At 28.4% G+C, this 22,137-nt stretch overlaps 1 protein-coding gene across 1 annotated transcript; it reads left to right on the top strand.

The window, feature by feature from the left end:
- Positions 1 to 15,184: 15,184 nt before the first annotated feature.
- lwr (ubiquitin conjugating enzyme lesswright) lies at positions 15,185 to 22,137 on the top strand. Its single transcript, XM_089223598.1, has 6 exons — positions 15,185 to 15,529; positions 17,298 to 17,367; positions 17,437 to 17,520; positions 18,687 to 18,804; positions 18,898 to 19,042; positions 21,815 to 22,137. Exons 2-6 carry the CDS (start codon positions 17,302 to 17,304, stop codon positions 21,879 to 21,881), a joined length of 480 nt encoding a protein of 159 aa, XP_089079724.1. The 5' UTR covers positions 15,185 to 15,529; positions 17,298 to 17,301; the 3' UTR covers positions 21,882 to 22,137.

Here is a 22,137-nt window from a genome sequence, read left to right as displayed (position 1 = left end):
CAAGAGGTAAGACCTTATGATATATAGTAATTGAAATAAATAATAGTGATTTTTTTGGAAGGCAAGAGGTAAGACCTTATATGTTGATAATTGAGAATTAATTTGGAATTTTAGAAAAGGCGAGAAAATAAGTCCTTAGTTTTATGAATAAATATTGAGAATAATTATGAGATTTTGTTGAAAAAGATATATATAATGTGTGCGCGCACAGTTTATTGAGAATAGATATTGAATATATAGTAAAAAGGAAATTATAGAAAAATGATGAATAAATGATAAATGATATATGATAAATGATAAATGATAAATGATAAATGATAAATGATAAATGGTAAATGAATAATTGAAGTATAGAGAAAATAATTGAGAATAATAAGAAATAAAATTTTGAAGTGAAAGAAAGTAATTTTAGAACCGGTTCGAATTAATTTTAAATAGTATATAATATTAGATATAAAATAATATATAATATTAAATAAATATAATAGCATAAATATAGCCCACATTAAGTAAAAATAGTATAATAAATAAATTAAAGTAGTCTAGAATAAGTTATAATAGTTTAAATAAATTTGAATTAGAATTATTAATTAAGATTTAATAAAAATAATAATAAATAAGTTTATAAGTAGTTTTGCGATATATTAATTTAATTATTTTATTTGGAGTAATTAACCAAAAGATAAATAATTATAACATAGAGGCGTAATATTTAATAGTAGTAATGATATAATTAATGCGTTAGTGTGAGTGCAGTTTATAGTAAAACTGATATAAAATAAATACGTAATATAAAACAAAAACATCGCGGAACACGATTTTTTTTATAAATGACTTGTTACGGAATCGAATAAATAATAAAAGTAATATTGAGGATATAAATCGAAGTTGAGAATAAAGGTATTTAGAAAATAAAAGATATAGTTGAATAATTAAACAAGAATAAATATTAGAAAGTTATTGAGGGAAGAATAAATGTTATTTTTATGAACTAAATAAAATTATTTTTCAAAGTTTAAATGAATAAAAAATATATTGATGAATAAAAATTCAGGGGAAATACAAGATATCTTGACAGGAAGCATATTATTAACATCTGACGACGAAACTAGAGACGTAGGTGTTCAAGTAGACAACAACGAGGGGGCTGTAGTAGTCCAAACAAAGACAAATATCGTTAAAACAGAACAAACATTAATTAATTTAGATATACCAGAAGAGTATAAATATTCACAAGATTGTGATAGGGAAAAATATTTAAGAGCAGTTAAAGATAAAGAATTTTTAAATTTAACTTTTAAGTCTTTAAGTCCAGCAAGTGATAGTGATAGTACAATAAAGAAACGAACAGGTTTACGAACTGACAAAGGGGTAGTACACGTACAATTACCAAACATAACTCGAACGAAAAAAATAAAAACAATGGCTGAAATGGATATAGATAAAGCCACAGCTTTGATTCCGGTGTGTACAGGAGCAAAGAATGTATCAGAATTTATTAATACATGTAATATCGCGGTAAAATCGGTAGATAAAAGTAATTTACCATTATTAATAAAAATAATAAACTCGAAATTAGCAGGTAATGCACTAGAGGCAACAAAATATAGGGACACAGAAAAATGGGAGGATATAAAGTCAATTTTAAAGGGAGCATTTGAACATAGAGCATCTGAGAGAACGTTAACAATAGGATTAAATTTCGCGCGTATGAAAGAAAATGAGGACGTAACCAGTTTCGCAGGACGAGTTGAGGAATTATTTTATAAATTATGTAAGGAAGGTTCGAAAGATATGACAGAAGAGGAAAGCAAAGTATATAAAAAACAACTTAAAAATCAAGCATTAATAATTTTTGTAAACGGTTTACCGAAACATTTAAATTTAGCACTAAAAGCTAGGGATCCGAAAACGTTAGAAACTGCTATGCAATTCGCAAAAGATGAGGAAATGGAACATAATGCTAACTTACAAATGGAAAAATTACAAAAAGATTTAGAAAAACAAAATTTAAACGGAAATAGTAATACATCGGGAAATAATTTCAAACAAAATAATAATAGTCAAAATTTTAATCGCGGTAACAATAACTATGGTGGTCAGAATAACGGATATAACAATAATAATAATAATAATTTCAGACGTAGTAACGGTTATAATAATTTTAATCGAAGTTTTAATCGTGGCGGATATAACGGGTATGGACGACAAAATTTTGCTAATAATAATAATCAGCGTTATAATAATCAGAATATGACAACTAATAATAATAATAATAATAATAATAATAATGCATGTTATAATTGTGGAAAGAATGGTCATTTAGCAAGAGATTGTAGATTACCAAGGCAAAATAACGATAGACAGTTCGGTACCAATAATAGGCAACAAAATGCAAATAATAATACGCGTACAATTAATAATAATAATGGACAACTACATTGTAGCTATTGCAATAAAGTGGGACATGAAATTGTAAACTGTTATACTAAATTACGTAATGAAAGGAATAATTCTAATGTTTCAAAAAACTCGATGGTGCCAACTCAGGGCGTCAGGTTGGTGCAGGAAATAATAGACGCAGAATCGCCATTAAACAATGTTTACATGTAACAACCGTAATATATAATAATCACGTAACAGTAGAATCACCTAATTTTAGTACAAAAACAATTAAATTATTATTAGACACAGGTAGCGATTTAAATATTGTTAAAATAAATAAATTAATAGGCAAAACGGTAATAGACGAAAATCAGAAAATATATTTAAAAGGGATAAATGAAAAAATAGTACCGACTATAGGAAAAACTAAAATTAAATTAATAATTGATAAAAAAGAATTTATAAAAGAATTTCAAGTAGTGAATAAGCAATTTCCGGTTGAAGGCGATGGCATTTTAGGACATACATTTTTAGTAGATAATAATGCAGTTATAGATATTGCAAATAATATTTTAACAATAAAAAATAATGATGAAATAAATGATGATAAAATATGTTTTAGTTTAGAACCTAGAACGGAAACAATAGTATCGATTAACATTGCAGATAAAAACATGAATAATAAAAATATTTTAATAAATAAGCAACAGTTATCAGCAGATGTATATTGTGCTAATATATATAATACAGTCAGGGACGGGAAAATTATAATAAGTGTGTTAAATATATCGGAGGCGAGACAGGATATAAAAGTAGGTCAAGTTAATAGAATATCATACGAATACGACATTGACACTGACATTAATGAAATAAATAATATACAAAATAATAATGAACGCGTAAATAAAATAAGGAATTTAATTAGGAGCGATCATTTAAATTCGGAAGAACGCGAATCGATAATAAAAATTTGTGAACAATATGCCGACATATTTCATTTAGAAAATGATTATTTAACAATAACAACAGCAGCGGAACACGTAATTAAAATACCTAAAGACACTCCACCTATTCACAAACGACCGTATCGTATCCCTTTTTCACAACAAAAAATAATTCAAGAACAAATAGAACAAATGGAACGGGATGATATTATAGAAAAATCTATGAGTCCTTTTAATGCACCACTATTGTTAGTAAAGAAAAAATCTGATGCGTCGGGAAAAGAAAAATTTAGAATAGTTATAGATTTTAGAGCACTCAATGATGTAACTATAAATGAATTTCACCCTTTACCAAATATTACGGAAATATTAGATCAATTAGGACAGTGCCAACTCTTTTCCATAGTAGATTTAAAGAGTGGGTACCACCAAATTTCATTATCTAAAGATTCTAGGGAACTTACAGCTTTTTCGACAAGTCAAGGACACTATCATTATAAACGTATGAGTATGGGACTTGCGTCCGCACCAAGTACATTTGCTAAGGCTATGGCTAATGTGATGGCAGGTTTAATAGGTATAAAATGTCTCGTATATTTAGATGATATAATTATATATGGAAAAAATTTGAATGATCACAATAAAAAATTAATCGATGTATTCGAACGATTACGTATTCATAATTTAAAAATAGAACCAGATAAATTACACGAAAGAGTAACAGAGACAGTTGAACAATTAGAAGTCTGATTATGAATTTTAAATATTTGAATAATAATAGTTGTGACTTCTAGTGGTTCACATGTTAAAAATACTATATAAAAATACATAAAATAATTATAATCTGAACTACACGAGAAAGATAAAATCACAACGGTAATTAAAAATCAAAATAATAATAATCAATTCGACCATGGTGTTCGTCTTGAAAAACTTTTTTTTTACATATAAGTTTTTGAGTCGCGCATCAAAGATTGAATGGATGATAATCCACTAAAATAAACAATAGTAAAACAAAATGACAAATAAAATAAATGACAATAATATATTATATAATATAGATATAAAAAATCTAATAATGAATTTAATAATGATAATGATAAAGAACTCTTTAAGTAAATAACATAGAAATAATAAAGTGGTGAGGGATGATATTAGACATAAGATATTTATATTATATTAATCAATTAATTTAAAAAAAAAAAAAAAAAAAAAAAAAATGTATTATTTAATCACTTTATATTCACATAGAAATAAGAAAACATATGGGAATGATATATTTTAATGTAATTATATGGGATTATGGGAATTAATATTATATAAAAGGGTGAGTAACACTTAATATAAAAACTAACACTAACCAAATATACTAACATATTAAAGGAAATATATATATATATTGTAATACTAATCACATATTTTAATGTAATAACTAAATCGTAGACTTGTTGTAATACGAAAATATATATTTTATTGTACTAACAAAAATACTATTGTAATCAAAAATGACAAACATGAAATGTAATAATATATAATTGTAAATGCTTCATGCATATATAATATTGAATGTAAAACATAAAATATGAAATTAATGAAAATTGTATTGTAAACAAGTTGTTTGAACTTGTGAAGATATTATTGTAACATAACTATATTGTACACAGATTGATTGATTTCTGTCTTTAAAAACATAAATCAATTTTTTAGAGGGGAGGTGCTATGGACTAGCGTCCCGCATTACATAGTTCACGGTCAACTAGGTACCAGCCGCATCAATCTAGGGAAGGGTGCGACGATCCTTGTAAATGTAGGAGAGACAGCATTTCTGGAAATCATTAAAATTAGGGACATACTAAATCATGGGAACAGACGACTATAAAAATGTCCTCAATAAGGTTGCACAAGACGTAGTTTTATGCATCATTACAAAAGTTCAAAGAACCAAATGTTTAAATGTAATATTATAATATATACTCTTAATGTTAATTATAATATCAATCGCTAAGGTCTGCAGCTGCACGGGATGCACATTTGGCTTGTATGTGGGCGAGTAACATTTCCGTCAGTCTAGATAATTATACCACATCCGTGAGAACAGCGACAAGAACGAGTAGACTATGGGGAGTAGAGGGTAGCACTATATAAGGGACCCCGAAACGGCCTGTATTCAGACGCGACTTGACCAGACTAGCCAGAGCACCTTCACGCCAGTCTGTTGTTTAATTTAATTCATTGGACTTAGAAAATTTCTTATAAACAATATTCTGAACTTAGAAAATATTCGAATCAAACCGAATTTATTCTATCATTCAGAATACTTAACTTACATTCAGCTTTCATGTTATAAATAAATATATGTTTTATCACAATAAATAAACAATTAATCTAATTAAGAAGAATTCTACGTTGTGTAATTAACTCAAGAGTCACCTTCCAACCATCATCCTTGACTACTGATACCTGTAGGCGACGTGATCACTACATCTGGCGCAGTCGTTTACGGAACTACTAGTATTATTATAATATCACTACACTAATATTAAATATTCTTAATTAGATATATACAGTAGATATCGCCTATAGTTTAAAATCTATCAAGGATCTGTTCATAATAAGTCATAATATCCATTAGTTATTAATTATTATAAATAAAAGTGATAAAAAGCAAAAAATCAAAATTTAATTACATGACATATTTTTTAAATGTACGAAGTGTAGAAAAAGAATAAAAAATAAATTTGTATAGCTATCTTGATTGTTTTCCTTTTATTGACTAACTTTCTAACTGATTTAAACTTATCAACAATTTTTAGACAATTACTTATTATAAACTATGTTATTATAGGGCTATATGGGCATAAATGGTAAAATGTGTTTCTGAATTTTACAGCTACCACTGTGTATGTATGGGGCCTTTTTAGCAGCACTTTTCAAAGTTAATTTTATAAGTCAAAATCTTAAGATTAAATTCAAAAGAGTTTAATGCTTTGAAATCACTAGAATTTCTAAAATCCTCGAATAAAATTTGAAGAATAACCTTAAAATTAAAAATTGTCAAAAAATGTAAAAAAAACCTCTATAATTCTGATAAAAAAATATATGAAACTTATACTTATGTCATAAAATGAGCATCATATAGCCTGCCTAGGAAAACTTTGCAAAGCGCATAGAAATCCTAGCCCTATTAATAAATTCAACAGAACAAAGACAAAACAGTTAAACGGTTAAAACATATACTGTCATATATATTTTAATCATGAAAACCATATTTAAGTGAGATTTACTGTTCTAGTGTTCTATAATAGTAAATCTATCCAATAAAAAACTAACTTAATTTATATTTTGTAGCTTCAATTAGGTAGTTCAATTTCTTTATTTTATTTACAGTAATGATATAAATCATTTGTCAGTTATACTATTCAAAATAAGATTAGGAATTCACATTCTATGATAACTAATAAGAAGCGAATACTTTTAGACCCTCAAGGATGTACATATGACCATGTAAATACTTTATATAATCATAGGGGCCGGAGTGGAAGAAAGTAATGCTACCAGCAATCTCGGAACAAATCTAGTTTAGCGCCCACCCGAATTTTTCACTTTTTTTTTTTGAAACCTAGGTAAATCAACATTTTAAAAACGATGGTTCAAAAAAAAATTGGCGGAAATCAATATTTTTTGAGTTACAACTTTTTCAAATTTGAGTTTTTCGGCAATTTACTTAAATAAGTAATTTATAGACGCCTAAGATCACTGCCGTGTGGCGCAGTGGTCTGAAAATACTGTATGACGCGTACTATCAAGGGTTCGGACCCCGGCCAATGGAAACAAATTTTTGTCTTTTTTTTTCAATTATTTTTAATTTGGCCCGCGTTGCGCAATCCATATCACTAATTTTTAGATCGATAATAAGACTTATCAGTTATCAGTTATACGCGTGTGGTCGACTGTCGTCGATATAATACATAATTATAACTGTTACTAATAATACTGTTAATACTTCTGCACAATCAAAAAAATAACGATTTTCATTCAATATATTTTTCATAAGTTTATAATTTATATTTTATATTTAAGTTTTACAAATATCCAAAATCTATTTCTGATTCCATATCTTCTTCAGATTCTGATGACTCGGTCAAAACTTCATCACTAACATCACTATTGACTGTTTCCGGTGTAGTAGGGTTGTACAACAATGAACATAAACGAAAAAACTCATCTAGTGGGTTCAAATTTGAATTTCGGCAACATTTCAAAAACATGTGTTTAGCCAGATACCCTGCGTAAAAACGTTTTTTCCGAGAGTACTGACTAATAGATGCCTTAGCATGACGCCACATCCCCTCTACATTATTCGTGTGCGCACCGGTATCAGGATTTTTAAATTCTATGGAATGGTTAACTGTTAAATGTTCATAACCCTCGTCTTTTAAACAGTCATAACTCTAAAATTGATTATTCATGATTAATATTGATGAATAAAATAAAAATAAAACAGGACAACATACTTTCCAACAATCACTAATGATTAATGTACCGGGCAAAATCCACTGTTTAATCAATTCCAGCAATGTGTTTTTGTCACGACGTTCTACGGGTACTAAAAAACATTTGCCTGTTATCCACTCTACTCCACCAAAAACCCATTGCCCCTCAACTCGATGGCCTCTATAATATTTTCGTCTACCGAATTTCGACTCATCGATTTCAACAACTTTTCCAACACCGCCTTCGTAATAAATATAATCAATAATAAAAAAAATACTGTCGCTTTATATAACATAAAATAAAAAATTACCAATTTTTTCGTGCCTCAATATCATTCCATCAAAGACTACTTCCCGGTGGAAAGATGCCCAATCGACAGCTGATTGTTGCGCTATGTTAATTTGGTTTTTAATAAAGGAAAGAGACACATTCTCCGTCCACAAGTATGCGAACATTACGATTCGATAAATCGACAAATGCGATTTCTCGAAGAACGTACCTTTCCTTATTGACTGTTTAAAGTCACACCTCACTTTTTTTTTATTAACTGTAGACCACTGTCTGCACCGCCAAACAAACCCATCAGCGTAGTCCCCGTGCTGGCACAATTTTGCAAAATGGCCATTTTTACATTTGAGGCTATTATTTTTGGCAATAAGACCCCATAATTGAAGTTGTTCAATAACTGGCGTTGACAACGGGCCGTCTTCATTATACTCAAATAATTTAAACAATTTAACAACGGACCACGACATGATAAAATAAAAACATCAAAAGTATGTAACTCACGTGTTGCGAATACTGCTTTAGAAACAGTTATGAACCAAAGATAAGTCGTATTACATTTTATTTACGGTCAAAAACTTAATGTATCTTTATCTTAAATCATATAAAATCCGCGTACGAACATGAGCGCGTCCGATAACGAACATCGAATTAATGTATTATTATTGAATTTTTATAGCACCGAGTCACCTATATTAAATCGGACAATCAAAAACGAAAATATCCCTCGATTTGCTATGCAACACCACCCCAAGTAGGTCACAAGGTTAAAAAAAATGCATTTTTATTGCACTAAGTCACCGGGCCGGGTCACTCGCTCACTGCGCTCGCTCGGACAATTAAAAACGAAAATATCCCTCGATTTGCTATGCAACACCACCCCAAGTAGGTCACAAGGTTAAAAAAAAATGCATTTTTATTGCACTAAGTCACCGGGCCGGGTCACTCGCTCGCTGCGCTCGCTCGGACAATTGAAAACGAAAATATCCCTCGATTTGCTATGCAACACCACCCCAAGTAGGTCACAAGGTTAAAAAAAAAATGCATTTTTATTGCACTAAGTAACCGGGCCGGGTCACTCGCTCGCTGCGCTCGCTCGGACAATTAAAAACGAAAATATCCCTCGATTTGCTATGTAACGCCACCCCAAGTAGGTTACAACGTTAAAAAATGCAATTTGACGGAACGAATTTTTTAAAAAAAAAAGACAAAAATTTAACTCCATTTTTTACGCTAGGTATCTGGCTAAACACATGTTTTTCAAATGTTGCCGAAATTCAAATTTGAACCCACTAGATGAGTTTTTTCGTTTATGTTCATTGTTGTACAACCCTACTACACCGGAAACAGTCAATAGTGATGTTAGTGATGAAGTTTTGACCAAGTCATCAGAATCTGAGGAAGATATAGAATTAGAAATAGATTTTGGATATTTGTAAAACTTAAATATAAAATATAAATTATAAACTTATGAAAAATATATTAATATTTATTACTTTTTTTAAATTTAAATTTTACTTAATTTTAAAGTATTATATTCCTTGTATTAAGTATAATAGAGAGTTTAACGAATGTGTAAAATACCGAAAATCGTTATTTTTTTGATTGTGCAGAAGTATTAACAGTATTATTAGTAACAGTTATAATTATGTTCGACGTATCGACGACAGTCGACCACACGCGTATAACTGATAAGTCTTATTATCGATCTAAAAATTAGTGATATGGATTGCGCAACGCGGGCCAAATTAAAAATAATTGAAAAAAAAGACAAAAATTTGTTTCCATTGACCGAGGTCCGAACCCATGATAGTACGCGTCACACAGTATTTTCAGACCACTGCGCCACACGGCAATGATCAGAGGTGCGTTTAAATTACTTATTTAAGTAAATTGCCGAAAAACTCAAATTTGAAAATGTTATATCTCAAAAACCATGGATTTCCGCTAAATTATTATTGCACCATCGTTTTTAAAACGTTGATTTACCTAGGTTTCGTAAAAAAAAATCGAAAAATTCGGGTGGGCGCTAAACTAGATTTATACCCTTTACTACATGTAATTCCATTGATACATTCTATATTCTATCAATACAACTGCTTTTATAAAACCACATACAATGAATAATTAAAAGTAAAAAAAAACTTATTCAATTCTAAATGTGATACCTGCTCTTCATAGTCCATGTAAGGGTAAAATAAAATCATCAAAGTGGTATAAGATATTGAAGTAATAATTACAACACCTAATGAAGCCAGTTAGTCTTATAAGTTATATTAAAGAAAAAACATCATGTTCATTTATATTGACTACTACGGAGATGATAAGTCTATATATATATTATGTTATAGAATATATTTTGTTATTTTAAAATTATTATTATGTGTTTTTAAATTTATATACCCATTTTATTTAAAAAATATTTTTCCCTTTGTTTATTGAAGACTATATAAGAAAATCTACAAAATAAAATAATCACGAAATTCTAAATAATGATTCCCAAGCCCAAGTTATAACCAACATCATCTAATTCATCAAAGCTGCCAATCTTCAAAATAAAATTTAATAAATATGTAATTGATTGAATTATTTGTAAACCTGATGGCTGCTATCTATATAATTGTTGACAAGCGTTTGTCATACAATAATAATAATAATCATACATTTTTTTTTTCATCCATGGCATGAAGCATGATCTGATATGCCGTGTCCCAAAGTTAAGAATTATGAGAAATAATAAAAATATTGTATTATATTATCCAGCAGATTGATTGGAGTTAATAGTAATTTAATAAAATATCCAAAAGCGTGTTAATACTCTAAACTCTAAAGAATGAAAACGTGAAATCTCTTATGTCAAATGTCAATACTAGTGAACAGTGATTAGTGATAGGCGGCAACGTATAAAAACTATCGAATTATTCGATAGTTATTCCAAAAAAGTTATTCGAACAATCGTTATAAATTATTCGAATTTTTATTAGATATATTCGAGTAACAAATTTCTAAATTCTAACTACTACCGATAAAAAATTATGTACAGTATGCGCCCAGGGCCGAATTTAGAAATGTGCGGGCCCTCGACCCACCCTCACAGAAGTATATATTATTTTTCGATTACATATTTTTAATATATTTTTAAAGTGAATTTAGTTTATTAATCTATTAAAATTTACGACAAAACAATATTTTATTAGAAAAAAGGTTAAAAATATTTACATTAAAATATCAAAACAAAAAAAAATTAAAAAGCGTGTTACAATAAGAGTAGTAAATTACATTTATTAGATAATGTGTACTATCATCATACATTATTAAACATTGAAATTAAATAACAATTTTTAATCATATTATAACATATATTAGATCGATTCGAAATTACTTAGAATATTTACTAAATAAACATTTAAGTATTCAGTGTATGTTTCTATCTGGTAGGATTATTATTTTAAATATAACAATTAAATAACTAATATCGACGAAAAATTGTCAAAATTTAATTTTTCTTGTGTGAATTTTTAACTTTTTTCGCGTATTTGCGGTAAAAAAATTGTAATCATTGGAAAGAGGAAGTTCTGGAGAGTCTTAGACTATATTTTCCAGTCTTTACTTAATAATAATATACAATACAATATATAATAATACATTAAACTAACCTGGATAAATATCACGATCAAAATATTGCACCAAAATATACTTGTTTGGTTGACGAGTGTACAAGTACAATGTACACGTCTACTGAGCCAGAATATATATCAATGTACAAATGAAATCTTTATCTACGTTATCGGTTATCGCAAATTTAATCGGTACGTATTGTTGTATTTATCTACAGAAGCGGCTAGGCGGCTTGCTATACAAGTTGTATGTGTTTATTTATAACTGTTTATTTTTATCAATATTTAAAACTATACCAAATTACGAATATTATTCAATTGGGATTATCCTATGCTCTACATCTACATGTCCATAATAATCGATTTTAAATTTATATTAATTGTAAACTCGCAACTTGTTTATATGAATTTATAATATATAAGTATATTAATAATAAGATTTATTTATATATTTATTTCCTGGAGTGTCACCAGTCGGTGGCTTCTCCTTCATATTTTTCTGGCTGTAATCTTAATTTGTTAACACTTAAGCTTATTATACATAACTTGTATAGATTGTTTAACTCAAATAAAAAATAATAAAAAAAATTTTTAAAAAAAAATTTATATATTTATGACAGTATTAAGGATTAAACATTTTTATTGAAATTATGATTTAAATCTATTTTGAAAATATTTTATTATCGTGTTTTATATGTAAACAAATCCAACTGAGATGAGGCCCTCATTTTGTGGGGGCCTCGGTCTCGGGGCTCCCTGGACCCTGCCCTAAATCCGGCCCTGTATGCGCCTATGTATAATTATATTATTTACACAAGAAAAAAAGTAACTCTAAATTAAAAATTTAAATGTTTATGGAAGATCGTAAGATCGAATATCAACAATGATGATTGATAAATTTATTATATCATAAATTACAGTGAGTTCCACGAAATGTAATTGGTTTATCAAATTAATTGTTTGCCTCAACCATTGTCCATTATGATAATTAAGCTGCGTCCACACCTAACAAACAATTAGAAAAACGTTTGACGAACGTTCGCCGAACACCAAAAATATCTAGCAAACGTTTGTCGAACGTTCGACGAATGTTTTTCGAACGTTTGTTTGATGTAGACGTGTTTCCAAACAAATTTGTTTGTCAATAATCCAAACAAAAATGTTCGCTCACTAAGCGAACATTTTGAATGTATGTTTGTAAATTATATAATTAAATATATAATATTAATTTAAATAATAATAATAATTTATATTATTTAATTATTTAATTAAATGTTTATTAATGTAATTTAATAATTTTAAATTCTGAACGGATACATACGTGAGGTGATGTGTCAATACGTGACAGACTATTTAAACAATATACTATTTTTAAATTGTGTGATATTCCAGACTATAGCGAGATAATGCAGTAATATCGCGCGTTTATAAATAAATATTCTAATATAAATAATATAATATAAATATATAAATAATATAAATATATATATGTAGTATTTCTTATTGAACTAATATTAAATTTAATTATCAAGAAAACCAGTATTCAGTTTGCGCGTGACACCAGTACACCGCACACGGTTACTGGTATCTTTTTTATTCTTTCTATTTTTTATTTAGTGTTAATATACCGACTTCCTAGTGAAAAAATGAGTGAAAAGTGGTCCAAAGAAAAAATAATTAATTTAATTCAATTATATGAGAATGCCAGTTGCTTATGGAACACAAAATCTCCCGATTATAAAAATAAGATAAAACGTACTGATGCATTTATTGATACTGCTAACAAACTTAACGCTGAGGAACAAGAGGTAAGAAAAAAAATTGATTCTCTTCTAACTCAGTATCGCAGAGAAAAAAAGGCTTTGGTTTTAAAATCTGGTATGTCTAGCGATGATATCAAAATACCTTGGTATGCATATAAATATTTCCACTTTTTATCTAAGAGAAATACTCCGAGAATTACGCGATCTAATACCAGTGAAGATAGTGAAAGTAATTTATTGGATTCCGATTTACTTGAATCAGAATCGGGTAATGAGGATACTGTCAGTGAACTGAATTCTGTTGAAATTGAAAATCATTCCGAAAATGTTGAGCAAAGTGTAGCAAATTTAGATAAAAAAAAAAGAAACTTTTTTTATCGCCAAAACGCCTAAAAATGCCAAAAAGAAATAATGAAGATGATGATCAAACGAAAGAAGCATATGCAATTATGAAATCTTGTTATTCAAAAATACAAGAGAACCAACAAAGGGATGAGTTAAAAGTGTATGGGGAATCAGTTGAATTTAGATTAAGGAAAATTAAAAACCCAATGTCTGTGTGTTCTCTGAAAAAGTTGTCTTTCCCACCACCTTCTTTTTTTATTATTTTTTTTTTTGATATTTTATTACGCATTATAAGAAACGCAGCAGCGCCAATGCAGCATGCGACTTGTTCTATATCTGACATGGTCACGACTGTTGGCAAACATATAGCGAACAACAAATTATAAACAAACGTTTCTTGTCATTTAATAAAATGTTTGACAAACGTTCGACAAACAATGTTTCCCCAAACGTTTGTTAGGTGTGGACACAGCTTTAGACATTAAGAGCCCGTTAAACCACGGAATCAGCCGTTAAAATTAATGGTTCAATCATAACCGAGATTTAAACTGTGATTGTAAAACGGATCCTAAGTGGTACTCAACTCATTGTATAATATTTATATTTACTTCATGGTTTTATCATAAATTTGAAATTTGAATAATTTTTCCCTAAACCTAACCTAAACTCCAATTAATCCGCTGGATTAAGTGATGAACACACGGAATATGTCTAATAACCATGAATTAATTCTTAATTCCTGCTGACAAACGGTTACGTGGTTAATCTTGTTATAACCTAACCTAACCAATCAATCACATTAAAGTGAATAGTGAACATGTATTTCAATTGTGGATTCCTTAACTGACCCAACCAAAACGAGGTTTTTATATTCCAAATGCAACGTGTTTTCTTCAAGAGATCGTACATTTTGGTATTTTTCCTTTTCAAGTAACAACAACCCGTTATTGGCTAGCCTGTTTTTCATTGTGTTTACCAATAATTTAGGAAATGGCGACCCTTTATAACCACGTTACCATAATGGAGACTTGTTGTCATTGGTCTTTAATATTTCGATAGTTTTTGAGTCGGTAATCTAGGATCAAAAGACCAATAGAAGTCGAAATGGGAAAATATTTCGAAACTTCAAACAATCATTTTTTTTTATGACATAAATTACAAGAAAATTATTATAAATAATGAAAATAATTAGGTTTGTAAAAATCCGTCTTACAAGAATGCAACTGTTGTTTGTGATACCTTCTGCGCGGCTACACTGTTTCCAGGCCTGACTACGCGTTCCGTGTCAGTGTATGCCTAAATAATGTCTAGCATTTAATTCCCCCTCTACTGCTTGATTCATTAGGTTCCTTCAGTTCCTTGGCCTTCGTAGATGACCGACTGGTAATTGGTATTGGGTTAGACGCATTATTGGCTATTGCATGTCTACTGGTATTCCGTATCCAACGTACGATCTGCTTGACGCTTGTGATTTCATTGTTCGTTCTGCGTTCCCCCGTCGTAACAACTACCACGATCTCGGATTTCTGCCGACGTTTTGATAACTGAAATCTCCCGCGGGTTTACACCGTAGTTGTTCGTTTATCGTTACAGTTTTTCATCAGCTGCTCGTGCGCCGCGGCTGTCCACTCGGCGGTTCTCCTAGAAATTCATATTGTGTGCATTCCTTCGACACTCCGTCTGATTCGGACAATACGTAAGTATTGAGTATTTGAGTTCATATTACTTGCCGCAATGCCGCATCATCGCCTTTGTCGCACACTTGTCTGCTTTCCGTTCGATCTTTTTGGATTTGAGTTCCAAGCTCAGCGTACGCGCGGCCCGCATTTTTGTGGTTAGTTACATTATGTGTTGTTGAGTACTTCATATGATTTCCAAGCGATGTGTAGAATTAAACGATAACTATATACCCTATACGGGCATGGCCAAAACTCACCTACCTAATACGAATTGTGCGTTGAGTATTTAAGTAATGACTACTCAGAAATTGATTTTCGATACTTTACTTACCAAGATAAATGTATTTCGTGCATTAAAAGTAGCAAGCGTACTTAGACTTAGGTATATATATATATATATATATATATATATATATATATATATATGTGTGTGTGTGGATTGAATACTTTTCAATTTAATTGTACTTAACCCTTAGGGCAGTAGTTTTTGGCACTTAATACTCTTGTATGTTTCGTAGATGTAATTAGGAGCTAAGTTCATGATGTCACTAGAAGTAAACAAGGGGTGGATAGAACTTTTTTCGGGCAGATCTTTTGTGAGGTACCTTTGTGACAAGGCATAGTTTATCCATACTAATAATGATTTAATATTAACAATATGATAACATAAGTATGCAAGTAATGTGTTGACTAGAATTGAACTAAATCTGGATCTTTTCAATCATATCATGTTGTTTATAATATATGGGGTATTACATCCCATATGTGTTGTATTAATCATAAAATTTATGTACTACAATTCCAATTTTGTGTTGTTAGATTTAATATTAATTACTTAGTCTATTATCCAGACCCAGTTTGAAGTGGTGAGCTAAAATCTCGGTGGGTCGCTCAAAAAGATGGCCAATCATAGGTGTTAGGGCATTATTTTACAATACAAATTTAAATATGTTTATTTATCTCAGTGCGCTACGTAATATTTAGGTCAATTTAAAAATGTTCATTTGAAAATAGGCCTTTTAAGGCTGGTTAAAAAAACTATAACTTTGTGAGCAGATACTTTGACTATCCGACGCTGCTATTATCAAACTTAAGGGTTAAACATTGTCTATATTCTCTTGATAGTATTTGTGATATTTTAATTTTAAAGTGAGTTAAAAGCATTTTTAAATATAATTTTACATACTAATAGTTTGGTTAAAGATTAAAATATTGTTAGAAACTAACTATAGCACATAGATAATGATCCAACCTTTAAGTTAATAGATAAATTTATAATGTAAGCAATCTTCCCAAAATTATTAAAGCTTACAACACAAAATCGGAACTGCTGAACATAAATTTTGGTAAGTTGTGTGTTAATAAATTAAGGTCAACTCATATTCTCATGTATATAACATTCATTTAAATATTTATAAATATGTGCTATAATATATTAGCTTTAAATAAGTATTCATATGTTATTATTTTACATTTTAGAATATACAAATATGTTTGAAATATTTTTTTGCCACCATTTTATTATCAAATCAATTTTTTCAATTTAATCTGTCAGTTAGCTATATATTAAATGTAAATACTAATGACCAGAGGTAATATTTAAACCAATGCTTAAAACAGATACATAATACAGTAGGTATTAATCATCATAATTTCTATAATTAGTTGGTTATTGATTAAAATTCCTTTAAATGTTTTAATTTAGGTACATATGTACTCGTATTTGAACTGTAATGAATTGTCTTTAAGTTATATTGTTGATTATATGTATATTATTATTTTCAGAAAAATGTCTGGTATTGCATTAACTCGATTATCAGAAGAACGTAAAGGATGGAGGAAAGATCATCCATTTGTGAGTACTAATTTGCTTTAAAACACTACATGTTATGAGTTAAAACAATATATTTTTTTACATCTTAAGGGTTTTGTCGCTAAACCAGGCAAGAATCCAGATGGTTCTTTAAACCTTATGGTATGGGAATGCTATATACCTGGAAGAAAGAGTGTAAGTATTATTAACATTTTTATTTAATTTTATACCTGTGTCTGATTATGATTGCAAGGTTTTAAAGAAATATCTTTTTTTTAATTAAAACATTTGTTCTGGATTAGAGCAAAATACATCTATTACCAAGGTGTTTTGTATAAATTAAATATAGTCTAAATAAATTATTTTGTATGATATATGTATGTTAATTTATTGGAATTAGTACCTCTAAATTGAAATATGTTGCAAGTATTGTAGTGCACTTTTTTAAACATAATATATAATATAATATGGCTAAAAAAACTTCAATATGATTAATGTTTCCTTTTTTCTATGGTCTAAATTTCAAAAACTCATACAATTCGTAATCTTCAAAATTCTAGTATACTTTTGAATTTCATGTTATTTATTTATTGTATCATGAAGAAAATAACAATTTTTGATGGTGAAAATAACTTATTAAAAAAAAAAATACAGCATAATATTGTAAAATTGATAGTTTTCACATTTTTACTCCTAATGAAAACTATCCAATAGGTAATATAACTGAGAATATCTAATCTTACATAAATTTGATTATAGCTCTAATTTTGTTACAAAGTCTATGGGCTTATAATTTATCTTGTGCATTGAGAGTCTAGTTTTTAGAATTTAGAGTGAATTGACCTATTATAAAAATTAAAGGCACAATATTATTATCCAGGGCATCTAATGGGCTTTTTATTATATTTTAATTTTAATGCAAGTTATGAATATTTTTAGATATACAAACAATTAAATCAAACAATTATTTTTAAATATTCATAACTCGCATTAAAATTAAAATATAATGAAAAGCCCTAGATAATAATCATGCCTTTAGTTTTTATAATAGGTCAGTTCTCTCTACATTTTAAACTAACGGAGATAACATAATCTACTGAGCGTACAATTTGCTATGCTACACACTTGTACGACAAAAATAGCAAGTGCTGGTGTGGCATCCTTTTAATTACCTAATCTCCATTATATTTTTGGATCGGAGCATTTTCTTTCATTTATGTATATTCAGACGCATCGTTATATTATGTATATTTAAAAACACTATAAAACCAATATAATTATAAATACATATTTAACAGATGTATGTATGCATGTATAAATAAATGCATTTAAAAAAAATTTCATATTAATATATTTTTTAGACTCCTTGGGAGAATGGAATGTACTTCCTACGTATGATCTTCAAGGACGATTATCCATCCAGTCCACCAAAATGCAAATTTGAACCTCCTTTATTCCACCCTAATGTTTACCCTTCCGGTAAATATAATATTAGTTTTATTAATCATATCTATTTTATATTTTTAAAATTGAATTTATAAATATGCATGAGGATTTTTCATGATTAATTAGGTACAGTGTGTTTATCACTATTGGATGAAGAAAAAGATTGGCGTCCAGCTATTACTATTAAGCAGATATTGTTGGGGATACAAGATCTATTAAATGAGCCCAACATCAAAGATCCTGCTCAAGCAGAAGCATACACTATTTATTGGTAATTATTGTTTAATATAAAATATACAGTTTAGCTTTAAAAATATTTGTAAGTATAAGACTCATTTAAGTAAATAAAGGTATGTCATACATCAATCTATATATCACACAATCTCACATGTGTGGTTTTCATAGATATATAAAACCTACTAGATGGCTGACTACTAACAAGTCCTTTTCAATGCGTTTATTTGCCATTTGTTGTGTGGATAATGTTAACTTTTTCAGACTTCTATACTAACTAGATAAGCTACTCTCATATTATTTAGATTGGTATCAGTAAAACTCACATGGGGGCGATTGTAATTTTGTCGGTTGGCACACGCAAAATGTACAAGGATTAAATCAAATTACATAATGTTTTAAAAGTGAGATAAAATAATAATGACAAAATCATCTATATCATTTTATTTTTATCTTTTTGTTACAAACAAGTCTAGAAATAATAAGATACAATACAACATCAATTAATATTTACCATATATACTATATACATAAATGATATAACATACTATTTGCCAACTGAGAAAATGGACGAACCCAGCTACAACTTATCCCTGGAGTTACTTATTTAGTTAATATAGAAGTCTGTGTGTTTACATTATGCTAATGTGATAACTGGAGTTTGTGGGCTGTTAAAAACTTTTAATACATTTTTATATCTGGAATTAAGACTGTGGTTATACTGGGAATCTTGGGATTTTGAACTTTGACAAAGTAGCTAACGACTGTACATTTGTTCAATTGTTCAATTTTATTTGTATTTGACTATAAATATTATTTAAATAGTTTCAGTACTTAATATAACTATGGTGATGTCTTGTTCTGCGTTTTGGTGTAAAAAAACCAAGCCTAGAACGGTAATAATCTCAGGTTTTTTTTTTGTTGTAAGTTTCAATATCTGTTTTTCTTTTTATTGTCAAAGCAGACATTTTTAACAATTTAGTTTAATATATAAGTACATTCAATATGTAGTTGTGTTGTAATTTAATTTTTGTTTTATTTGTTAAATATTGCATTCTTTGACCATTTGTTAATTGTTATAAATTAAAAGCATCAGAAATTCATAAAAATTATTTCAGAATTCAGATATCAGTATATCACATATTCACACAATGAATATTTATTATTTTATTTTTTCGAAGTAAATGGTGTTATAATAATATGTGATAACAGATGTAAACAAACCCCATACAGCATATGGTGCCAAACTTCAATGTAATACATCGGATATATAGGAAATTGGCCATCTAGTAGTTTTGTATATTTATGGTTCCCTCCATCTTAAAAATGTTTAACATGACACATTTTTGTGCTAATAGAATTAATTGATCATTCTCTTACTTATAGCTAAAACTTTTAGCTGCTAAAAGATCATGAAAGAAATAAAAATTGATTTATTGTCATTATGAAATTTAATAGTACATAAAAAAATTTAAATCCCACCATTGTTTTCCTGTAAAATTGTCAGGCTAGTTTTATATGTGATGTTAGTGATACATAGCTGAATGGCTTTTATGCCCATGTAAATATATATTTGTCATTTGTATAAGAGAATAATAATATACATATGCATACACCATACAGCAAGTTCTACACTAAGAATTGACTGAAAATGAAATCAGAACAAAATTATAATTGTATCAAGGAAATAAGTCTTATAAATATCTAAAATTTCAAGAAACTTAAAATAATAATTTTAAAAAATCCTAACAACTTGTACACTCTAGTCGATTAGACAATCACCATTTTAGACCATAATTATAATATAAATTAGGTTAAACTACTTACATTCAAAACCGGCTAGATTATTATGCTTTAAAAACAAAATATGACATAATAGCATTTAGTGGCATAACACAATTATGTTAAAGGTAAAAAAAACACCAAAATTACTAGAAACTGAGCCTTAAACAATACCATAAATAATAAAACCTCAATCAAAATTCAAGTAGATACACGGATTTAAGTTGATTGATATATTCAAGATTTTCTTATTAAGGGTACGAGGCATATGCTTGGTAAATTACCTATTTTGGAATGTTCGATTTTAATTTTTAATATATTATTATGTATACATAATTCATTAATAAAATTAAAAATATCTATACGTTTTGGGAAGTTAATTTTCAATTTTAGAGATTCCTTAAAATTAAGTTTTTTTTAATTCAAAAATTTGTTAAATAGTTTAAATACATTTTTTTTTATTCTGGGCACGTTTGATTTAAAATAAAAAACGATTCTTAAATATGATAGTCTGGATCTAGAATCTTAGAAATTTAACGATTTTTCAAAATTACAATCGTACTAAAGAGTACTGCTCTTGGTAGTTTTTATAGTAAGGTGCAATATATGCAATTTCAATTATATATTGAAATGTGCGTCTGAGTGTAAAAGTTACATCAGGTGGCAGCTGCACAATGTGGCATAATTTTCATTTCTCAGAAACATTTATGTTCATTTACTTCTCAATATTAGTCTTGTGTAAATATTCATGGCATAAAAATACAATTACAAAAAAAAAAATTTGATTGTTTGTGGTTCTTTAAAAGGTCTATTGTGTTGGTAGGTTTTATTTTGTATGATTTTAATCTTCAGGACTGTAGAATTTGCTTACAATTTTAAATATTGTGTAAAAAGATAACATACAAACACAAATAATGTAATTAACAAGTTAGGTAATAGGTTAATTCACTTAAATACAAAAGCTAACTTACTGCTTAATTGAAATAGTAGAAAGCATATTTATTTTTATTATTATTTTTTTTTTTAGCCAAAATCGTGTAGAATATGACAAACGTGTCCGAGCACAAGCCAAAGCGATGTCCAGAGCAGAATAAGTATAGTTGGCAGAGAGAAGAATTGAATTTATTTGTTTACCTTATTATAATAGCAACAATTCTCAATATGTTTTTCACTTCTGGTAATCAATAAGAAATATTCAATTGTATTATTACCAACATTAAACATTCAATTGTCTTCTCTCTTTTTTTTTACATCAAAAGATTGTATTCTTTTTTTTTATTATATTATAGCTGTACTATTATTTATATTAACTACTACATTATATTTATAAATATTTTGAGAACAAAACAA

The sequence above is a fragment of the Diuraphis noxia genome, unplaced genomic scaffold (genome assembly GCF_037042655.1).
Source record: "Diuraphis noxia isolate RWA-SAM2 unplaced genomic scaffold, SU_Dnox_SAM2 contig0003, whole genome shotgun sequence".
NCBI lineage: Eukaryota > Metazoa > Arthropoda > Insecta > Hemiptera > Aphididae > Diuraphis > Diuraphis noxia.
The sequence above is the reverse complement of the archived record's forward strand: the minus strand, read 5'-3'. Positions and strand labels throughout refer to the sequence as shown.

What these genes read in the sequence shown, in the direction of transcription:
- lwr (XM_089223598.1), top strand. Translation starts at nt 17,302, where the DNA reads ATGTCTGGTATTGCATTAACTCGATTATCAGAAGAACGTAAAGGATGG. An exon ending in ATATACCTGGAAGAAAGAGT is followed by an intron (nt 17,521 to 18,686) that starts GTAAGTATTATT and finishes TATATTTTTTAG; the next exon opens with ACTCCTTGGGAGAATGGAAT. An exon ending in CCCTAATGTTTACCCTTCCG is followed by an intron (nt 18,805 to 18,897) that starts GTAAATATAATA and finishes ATGATTAATTAG; the next exon opens with GTACAGTGTGTTTATCACTA.